Source organism: Canis lupus, chromosome 7 (genome assembly GCF_003254725.2).
Source record: "Canis lupus dingo isolate Sandy chromosome 7, ASM325472v2, whole genome shotgun sequence".
Classification (NCBI taxonomy): domain Eukaryota; kingdom Metazoa; phylum Chordata; class Mammalia; order Carnivora; family Canidae; genus Canis; species Canis lupus.
The window spans coordinates 43231522-43241310 of record NC_064249.1 but is presented as its reverse complement, the minus strand read 5'-3'; the positions used below and the strand labels follow the sequence as shown (position 1 = coordinate 43241310).

Here is a 9789-nt window from a genome sequence, read left to right as displayed (position 1 = left end):
TTCTGACCCAACCCATGCCCAGAGCATGTCTCCAAGGGTTGAGGGTTGAGGACATGTGAGAGACACCAGAAAGTTCGGCCATGCACCCAGGATGAAATGCTGCCATTTGGAATTCCAGCAGATGCTTACAGCCCAAAAAACCAAAGGGCCACCAGAGCCCAACCACACGTTCAATGTCCCCCTGCATAACATCCCCGAGGCTGAGCCTCTCCCTGGGCATCGCTCTCAGGCCTCCCAGAGGTCTCCACCATATGGGCAGATAGAACCCTCCAAACTCCTGGGTCCTAACCCTAACCCTAGATTTGTTGTCCCAGAGCCAGGATCCTGTCTTCTAAGGAGGGGGACTAGTGAGTGACGCCAGAGAGCTAGGACAACGCCCCCAGGAGGAAAAAGTGCCATTTGTATGAGGGGCAGATAGCAGGAGCCCAAGATAGACAAAGGGCCCCCTGAACCCAGGCAAATGTTCAGTGCCCCCCTGCACACCAGCCGAGCACCTGAGCCTCACACTGTGCCTCACCTTAAACTCAGCCATGTAGGCAGATAGGACTGTCCAAGCTCCTGGGTCTTAACCTTAACTTTAGTTTGGGTTCTGACCCAAACCCAGCCCTGGAGCCTGGCTCTGAACCGCAAGGGATTGAGGACAAATGAGTGACACTAGAAAGCTCAGCCACCCACCCAGACTGACACGGTGCCATTTGGGAGAACAGCACATAGCTAGAGCCTGAAATCTGAAGGGCTCACTAAGCCCAGTGCCATGTTCAGTGCCCTGCTGCACACTAGTTGTGCACCTGAGCCTCACGCTGAGCCTTGCCCTCAACTCAGCCCTCCAGGCAGGTCTCCCCCCATGATGGCAGATAGGGATGTTCTGGTTCCTGAGCCCTAACCCTAACCTTAATTTGGGTTCTAATAATCCCCGCCCCAGAGCCTGGCTCTGAACTTCGAAGGATGGGGGACTAGTGAGTGACACCGGAAAGCTCAGCCAACCCCCCACCAGGAGGATAAAGTACCATTTATGAGGGGCAGATAGCAGGAGTCTGAGATAGACAAAGGGCCCTCTGAGCCCAGGCAAATGTTCAGCACCCCCCTGCACACCAGCCAAGCACCTGAGCCTCACGCTTACCATGTCCTCAACTCATCCGTCTGGACAAGTCTTCACACTGCCATTGAATAGAACCCCCCAAGCTCCTGTGCCCTCACCCTAACCCTAACTCTAGGTTCAGTTATGAACCCACTCAGCCCCGAAGCCTGGCTCTGAAAACCAAGGAATTTGGGGCTCATCAGCAATACCAGAAGCCTCCAGCAACAAAAAGAGAAAGTCATGTCATTCAAAAGTATGGCAGATAGATAATGTAGGAGAAACCCAAGTACCCCCTGAGCCTAGCCCCACATTCTGCATACCCCTCCACACGAACAATGAGCCTGAGCCTCATCCTTACCTTCGCCGGATCTCAAAAGGACCCCCAGATAGGAGCCTCCAAGCACCTGGGCTCTAACCCTAACCCTACGTTGGGTTTTGAAATGAGCAGCCCCAAAGCCTGGTTCCGAACCCAGAGGGATTCAGACACCTGAGTGACACCAGAAGACTCACCTAGCAACCCAGAAGGAAATCCTACCATTTGATTTTCCCATAAATAGCTTAAGCATGAAAAATCTGAAAGTCAACCAGAGACAAACCCCACCATCAGCGCCCCACTGAATACCAGCCCTAAGCTTGTGCCTCACACTGACCATCACCCTCAACTCATCTCTCGGGGCACTTCTCCCCCATGCCAGCAGATGGGACCCTCCAAGCTCCTGGGCCTTAACCAAACCTGAAGCAGAACCCTCTTTCTCACCAGAACCCTAATCAGAACCCTAGCCTCAGGCTGTCCTGACACAGCCCACCACAAGGGGGCAGCACACCACTGCCATTCCCCAAGGGCCTTTCCCATTATCTCCCGGTCTCAGCCTCCATCACTGGCTCCCACCACCTTTGTTTTCTTCTCTACATTCTCCCTGCTGCAGTTTCTTAATTACAAGAAAGAACCTGTAAGAATAGGTTCCCCCGAAATCATATTATTCTGCAAGTGGTTATCAGACGTCTCTCCCATACAAACTTATCATCCAGGAATGAGCCAACATGTGAACACCTTCTCTCCAGGAGCCAAGCATGACTGTGGTGGCCCCACAGGCTGGTCCTAGGCCAACCCCGGAATGGATGTGAAAGTCCTCTCCTTTCTATAAAGGGCTGCATACTTCCAAGGCATTCCTGACAGGCAGAGGAAGCCAGCAGGGAGATCCTGAAATACTGGCCAGGAGTTTGAGGAAAGATCTAGAACCTAAGGACATAATGAGGACAACAACCATGATCTACAAGAGATAGGAGAGGACAGTTAGGAGGGAGGACAGCTGAGGTGGAGTCGGTGGGCAGGAATGGGCCTCGCCACTGCCTCGGGGCCTCGGGACCTCAGGACAGGCCTGTGAGAAGGCCGCACGGGCACAAGGAGCAATGGGAGCCCAAAGATGTACAGTGAGCCCAAAGATGCAGGAAGTGGTTGAACTTACCTGTGTCCACACAGGATGAGCAGTGGGGGCCACGGGATGTCCAGGAGAGATCCCCATGGGAGAGTGTCTGGAAGTCTTGGGCTGGGATAGAGGCAAGGAGGAAGGCAGGGTATGAAGGGAGGGAAAGCATGTAGGGGGAAGGATGTGCAGGGGATGGCAGAGAGGAGAGGGGGTATGAAGGGGAGAGGCTAGCAGGTGGTAGCCTGGAAAGGGCTGGGCCCAGGCTCAAGCTGCTTTGTTGAGAAGAGGAATCTGACTTTATCTGCAGAGAAGCAGCAGAAAACCAGGGGTCAGATGGCCCTGGGGCCATGAAGCTTGTGGTGTCCGTGGAGCCCACCAAGATTGCTTCAAAACCTGGAGTCAATGCTAGAAATGACCTGAAGGCCAGCTGATCCAACCTCCTCACTTAATGAATAAGAAAAGGGAGTCCTAGACACGGATATTTTTTTCCAGAGCCCATCCAGCAAGTCTGGAGAAGCAAGGACCAGCATCCAGCGCTCAGCGCCTCACTGAGCCTGAACTCTCACCAGGATCCTGCAGGCTGAAGGACACACAGCCCCATTATAATACCTGGTTTGATACCAACAACTTAGAAGGGACAACAGCAGGATGGCTGCAGAGAAGGGGACACAGGCCCACTCTCGGTTCTGGACACTGGGAAGGAACACATGCTTTCATGGTTGTTTCATTGTTTTGACCACAGCTGAGGAAACCTTTTCTTTCAATGGCAGCCTCCAGAATCCCTGTCTGGAACTAGGAGAATGGCCCCAAATCATGCCATAGCAGGAGGCTCTGAGCTTCCCCAAGGAGAAGATCCCACTCCCTACCACCCCACATCCCAACCTGTGGCCTTGGTTGGCAGTGAGGATAGGTGGCATTGGGGCAGCGACTGGATGGAACCAGAAATAAGCTGCTTGGGTCAGGACCTCCACAGCTCAGTGCCGGCCTCCCCTGACCAGAGGCCAGCCTGGAGCCTGGAGCATTATGGCCTTCTGATGCAAGAGAACCACTACCAACAGGGGACCCACAGGTGCAGACCCCCATCTATTTGGAGGCCTGCCCCGCTGCTCACTCCCCCCAGTTGCTGGTCCTATTCTCCACATCCCCCATTTTACTGAAATCCTGTGACACTCTACCGGCACAGGCAAGGGCTCTGCGGAAAGTCAAAGGGCAACAGACCAGTGTTCATCTTCATGCTTTCTCATTTCTTTGCTTATTCGTGCACTCCTGCATTTATTCTTTCGCCACATGTTCATCCAGCGCCTACAGAGTCAGGCCCTTGTTCCTACCTAGGCTCTGCGTTGAGGAGCCGCAGCAGAGCAGATGAGGCAGGCCTGCCGGTCAGAAGCAGGGGCGCAGCATCTGCCTGTAGGCGTGCTTTCTTTGGCACACGTCATGCCTCATTGCTAATGTTTTCACTTTTCTGTAAAATTAGCTGAACAATTGTATAAGCAGGAGTTTTCACATAAAAATTCCTATTTTCTAGGCCTTCAGGAGATGTGACAACACCTGGTCTACTTGCCCCCCTCAGCCCAAGGGTAAGTACTGCTGCTCCTTGGAGGTAAGAACAGTCCATTCACCACAGTCTCCACCAGTCCGTACTGTCTCCTGGCGGAGGCCCCACGGGGATTGCCAGCCCCACGGGAGTCCCCCAGGGAGCTCCACCGCCTTCTCCCTGCAAGCCGGGGTCTGGGCCCAGTGGTGCAGAGCGAAATCACAGCCAGCAGAGGGCGCTGTGGAGTGCAGGGGAGAGGAGCCCCAGGCACCTGCTGCAGTGCCTAGAAGAGAGATTCCTTAACAGCCTGCGCACAGCCTGCGCTTCCTCCACCAGGGCAAACACGGAGGGCAGACCTGGTCCTGCACTGTTCATTCCATCAGGGTGATTTACTCATTGATTCAAGCAACTGTTTATTAAAAATTTGCTGTGTACTTGGCACTGTGCTAGGCCCTGTCCTTAGCTCCCAAGGGTTTAAGATGTGATTAGGAATGCGAGACATTATATTACATCCCCTCCGTGTATTAGGACTCCTTCATCAAGTTCCTCCAACATCTAGCCCTACTGCCTGGCACATAGTAGGTGATCAACCAATACTTGTATTAACAAATGAAACGATAACTAATAAGATTGCCTCTTATTTACTGAGCTCTTCCACCTTTATACATATGGTCTCGATTCTCAAGACAGGTTGTTATTTTCCTGTTTTAATGACAAAGAAGTGAGGCCCAGAGAGGTTAAGTAAACTGCCTAAGGTCACACAGCCAGTCTGAACTCTTAACCACAATTCCGTGTGCCATCTCAGCAGTACAAGGCAGGATGTGCTCAGGGCCAAGGCACAGCACACAGGGGTGCCTGAGGTCTCAGAAAGCCAAGCAGTGAACAGGGGCTGAGAAGTGAGGGGAGGATTCACAAAGACTGGACAGAGTCACTGGTAGGGGTGGAAGAGGACATCTTCCCAGATACAGGAGAGCTTGGCCAGAGCAAAGTCCTCCAGACATGCTTCCTGGGTCTCGAGGAGAGGCTGCCAGTCAAGACATGATCCTTTAGCAAATGTGAGATCTCCCATCTGCCAAGCCCTGGGTCGTGTGCTCAGGAGGGTGGGAGCATGAAGTAGTTCCCTTGAGGATCTACAGGCAATTGTCAGGCAAAATATACACACAAATCAAGGAGAGCAAGTATTGAGAGCTGGCAGTGGTGTGGGAGTGGCGTTGAAGAGGAACAATGGTTTCCAATTGGGAAGACCAGCAGGCTTCTGGATGAGGTGGCATTTGAACCGAGCCACGAGGGGTCAGTAGGACTGCACCATGTCATGAGTGAAGGGGTGAGAGCATCAAAGATGAAGGCCTGGGGTGCATGTGGCAGGGGAGCCTATGGGCCCAAGGGAGGAGCTGGATGGGGGCAGGAGGGGAAGCTGATGGGCAGAGCAGGGCAGGACAGGTGTTTCTTTTTTTTTTTTTTTTTTTTTTTTAGGTTTCAATATTTTATTCAAGTTTTACTTTAAGTGATGTTAATTACAGCATTTGAAGGGGATGATCTAATTCCACACAAAATGGAAGACTCTAAAATGTACCCATTAAACTGCTAAAAAATAAACTGAGTAGTGAGAATATAACAAGTCCAATTTTTATTCCGAGTGTTGTCACAACGTGATTACAGTCACAGAGACTCTTCCCAGCTTAGAGCTGGGACTCTTAGAAGCTATTTCATACTCTGGTGCAAGGGTAGAAAACCACAACATGAGAGGGAATTAAGTCCTGAATTATTGGCTTAATCACATCCACCTTCTCCACCCCAAAATGGCACAAAAGAAACAGCTATCACGCCCTGCAGACTACTTTTGGTGTAAAAGAGGTGATGGAGTGGGTGGAAACAGGTCATGAAAATCTGTCTAAAAAAAATCTCTTTCAATGAGCTTGTACACACCATCAATAAGCCTCTCAGCTTAAAGATGATTGAGCTTTAAAGTGTTACCCTTTCAGAGGTACAGAAGAAACACAATTCCATGAAAAGTCCTTTCAGCTGTAGACTTGGGGGGACCTTAGTGGCCCCTTTAGAGAGTTCAGGTTTCTTTTTTATCTAGAAATGGCTGCAAGTGGAAGCTGATAATTTGTAGGCTTATTGAAGGACAGGTGTTTCTGGGGAGCTCTATGTGCTGTGCTAAGCAGCTCAGTTTGCTGCCCTGGGCAGGGGAGGTTTGTAGCCTGGGAGGGACAGATCTTGCCCAACGAGAAGCTACATAAAAATATTTGCCTTCTGCTATGTGAGTTCCTGAAGGCATGGCTCTAGAAACACATTCACCCTGAGGATCTGTCACTCAGACTGCAAGAGGGAGGTGTGATCAGAATCGCCCTTAACCAAAAACCAGAATGTCTGGGCCCAGTTCCTGCTATGTCACCAAGCAGGCCGCTCTCTGGCATCAGCTTCCTCATCTGCAATACAAGGGGGTGCAGTGCCTCCAATGACCCTCCAATCTCCAGCTCATCCTGAGTGCAAGAACCTCAGCCGTCAAGGAGTGTTTATCTCAGAGCCAGGTGGGAGAAAAGGAGGGCTTGCTGGGCGACTGGCACGCACAGGAGATGCAGAGCCAGCAGCCATTGACTGACCCAACCTCGGTGGGAGCAGGGGGAGACAGGGAGAGGCTGCTGGCTTGCTCAGGTAGGGCAGAGGGTGGAGGTTGAGGGGAAGTGAGCTGCCCAGCCAGCTTCCTCCCAAACCGGCTCCAGGCCTGGGGCTGGGCATTTCACAAAAAGGCTGAAGGAGCTTTGTGAACATTTCCTGTCCCACCCCAGCACCCTTCCTGGCACTGACAGCCCAGCTCAGCATTACCACACTGCTCACCTGTGAAGCAATCTTCCCAAGAGGGCCGAGCGTCCAGCCGGGAGCTGCCTATAAATGTGAGACACACACCGAGCTATCAAACCCCTCTGTGTGGCTCCCTGGCTTGGGTAAGTGAGTTCTAACCTTCCACTCTGACTTCTTCTTAACCTCCCGCCATGACAGGCCTCCTCCAAGGCCTCCTCCTGAAAGCCCTCCGCGACTGATCCACCCACTTGAAAATTTCCTCACATTTTCTTGGATCGTATTCTGCGGGAGCCTCTTGTCTTCAAATGCTCTTCTCTTTAGCATTCTCCAGATATTCTAAAGCCACCCCTGCCACATGGGGCAGGATCTCCTCCCAGAGCACTTGCAGTTTCTTTTCCTTCTGTATCACCCCCATTGTTTCTACGAGCAGCCTGAGAGATGTCAGGGGAGCTCAGCAACCTTTTCTTCTAAGCTCCTGAACCCTCACTTGTCCACTCCTCAGACAGAGTGCAGGAAAATGGCAGACCAGATGTCGCAGCTAGAATGTAGCATCGAGACCATCATCAACATCTTCCACCAGTACTCTGTGCGACTGGAGCATCCGGACAAACTCAACCAGAAAGAAATGAAACAGCTGGTGAAAAAGGAGCTGCCAAACTTCCTCAAGGTAGGCAGGGGTTCCAGGCAAGCCTGGGGCGTGGGGTGCACTCTGCAGTGGCCAAGGAGGAAATCCCAGCTCCTTCACCCACCCTCCAGGGGCAGCAGGTGCTCTGTCCCTGGAGCTGCTCCCAGGTAGAAGCAGACCGTGTGTGCTGTGTGCGGGTATGTAGTGGCACATAGGGCCCCATGGTTGGGACACACAGGAAAGATGTTGTCTCACAAAGAATACGGATGAATCCAATCCCGTTAGTGCTCCAAAGGACATGAGAGAGAGCGCTGCAGGTGATGGGGTGGGGGGAGCAGAGATGACACCTGACCTGGGGAGGGAACCACCTGAGGATGAGCCTTGACAGCCCGGGAGCAGACCAGAACCTGAACCCAGAGAGGTCTGAGTGTGAGAGCTGTGGGATCTCCCTAAGTGGGAGGGTCCGGAGCAGGGAGCACAGAGCGTGGGGAGATGCACCCAGGAACAAAACACACTTAGTAACATGATTAGTGTATTTTCCTAATGGGAACATTTCTAGGCAGTTCTAGAAAAAACGGAGGATTTGTTCCTTCGTTCCTCCCCCTGCCCCAACCCCCCCCCCCCATCTTCCAGTGTACTTTACAACTATGGGGAAACAGGCAGGAGTAAGAAGGGTGAGATGCCTGCCCCCAGGTTCCCTTCCACACCCCCGGGGCGGCTGGCGCCCTCCCACCCTCCCCAAGGCCAGGCCTGCACCCCTCAGGAAGCAGATGGGATGCTCACAGCTCCGCACAGGTGCAAGGGGAAGCCGGGTCAGGACATCCAGGAGCTGGTGGGACCAGGTTCTCCTCCGTGGAACTCCTCCACCGACCCCACCACCCACCTCCCGTGTCCAGGAGGGAAAACTGAGGCCCTGCCCAGCAGCTGTGGCACAGTGAGGGCTCAGCCCAGGCTGGCAGAGAAAGCACAGAAGACCAGGCGATGTGGACTGGCCTGGGGGTTGAGCAGGGCACCTGCAAGGGGGGCACTGGGAGGGGCCTCAGCTGAGCCTGCCTAGCCTATGGGCCCACCCACTGCAGCCTGGGTCCTCCCCACCCCCAAACTCTCACAGCCTGGGGTCAATGCAGAGCATGCACCGCTCTCCAGCCCCACACAACATACAAACCATCTTGTTTTCATCAGATGTTCCCCACCCCAAGTAGGTTGAAATGAGTGTCAGTAATAAGTAACCTAGAGAGGGAAGGAACAGGTAGGCAACGGGAGGGAGCCCACACTGGTAGAGGGACTGGGACAGGTGGGGCTCACACCCACTCTCCCCCTCCCAAGCCTCATGGATCTGCACAAACTACTTCCCCTTTTCTAAGACAGCTTCCTCCAGGAAGATGCCCTGTGAAGCTTGTTATAAAGGCCAAATGAGGTGACTTTTCTGCACATACTAATTGCGTGACCTCAAGGAAGTCCCGTGATCTCAGTTCCTCTCCTGTAAAATGGAGAGAATCGTAGTGCCCAGGTTGGATGCAGAAAAATCAGCAAGTGTCTAACACATGTTCAACATCTGCTAGTCTGTGCGCATCAGTTCAATGGTCATTTCTAATTTTTTAACTGAGGCCTGGGAGTCAGGTTCCCTGTGCCTTTGCCTGGGGTCAGTGCAGAGCTCCCCTTCTGTAGAGCTGGCCATGCCGGCCCTAACTGCCCTTGTCACCTGCACCCACAGAAGCAGAAGAAGAATGACAACGCCATAAACAAGATCATGGAAGACCTGGACACGAACGGAGACAAGGAACTGAACTTTGAAGAGTTCTCCATCCTGGTGGCCAGGCTGACGGTGGCCTCGCATGAGGAGATGCACAAGAATGCCCCGGAGGGAGAGGGCCACAGCCATGGGCCAGGCTTTGGGGAGGGCAGCCAGGGCCACTGCCACAGCCACGGTGGCCATGGCCACGGCCACAGCCACTAATCAGGAGGCTGCCCACCTAGGGCCACAGAGAGGCTGAACGGCCTTAGCTGGGGGGCAAAATAAAGTCTTCCTCCAAGCCAGCACTTTGCCTGCTTCTTCCACCGCCCGCCTCTAGCCTGTCCCTCCAGGGGCCAGGGTGCCATGCAGCCCTGCCCCCTAACTGCCCAACCCCTTCACATGGTAAGAACAGAGTGAGAAGCCACAAAATGTGGGTCTGTTCTAAGCCCCTTGGGCTCGCTTCCCTGACTATTTCCTCACCTCTCACTCAGGCCCCAGTCACCTCACTCCAGCTCAGGACTTCCTCGTACTGCCATACTGCCAGTCGATACCATAGAAAGCAAAAGGCAGATACCTCCCTCAACA

At 53.2% G+C, this 9789-nt stretch overlaps 1 protein-coding gene across 2 annotated transcripts; it reads left to right on the top strand.

Annotated features, from left to right (window-relative positions):
• Window positions 1-6828: 6828 nt before the first annotated feature.
• S100A9 (S100 calcium binding protein A9) lies at window positions 6829-9506 on the top strand. Of its 2 annotated transcripts, none has more exons than XM_025428943.3 (3): window positions 6829-6987; window positions 7347-7511; window positions 9184-9506. In XM_025428943.3, exons 2-3 carry the CDS (start codon window positions 7362-7364, stop codon window positions 9424-9426), a joined length of 393 nt encoding a protein of 130 aa, XP_025284728.1. In that variant the 5' UTR covers window positions 6829-6987; window positions 7347-7361; the 3' UTR covers window positions 9427-9506. The 2 variants fall into 2 exon arrangements, with proteins under 2 accessions (XP_025284728.1, XP_025284727.1); XM_025428942.3 differs by having other exon boundaries at window positions 6836-6987; window positions 7351-7511.
• The last annotated feature ends 283 nt before the right edge of the window (window positions 9507-9789 follow it).

Bases quoted from the DNA above. Each gene is read 5' to 3' on its own strand.
- S100A9 (XM_025428943.3), top strand. From the start codon at position 7,362: ATGGCAGACCAGATGTCGCAGCTAGAATGTAGCATCGAGACCATCATC. The intron at 7,512-9,183 runs GTAGGCAGGGGT...CTGCACCCACAG, and splicing joins AGCTGCCAAACTTCCTCAAG to AAGCAGAAGAAGAATGACAA.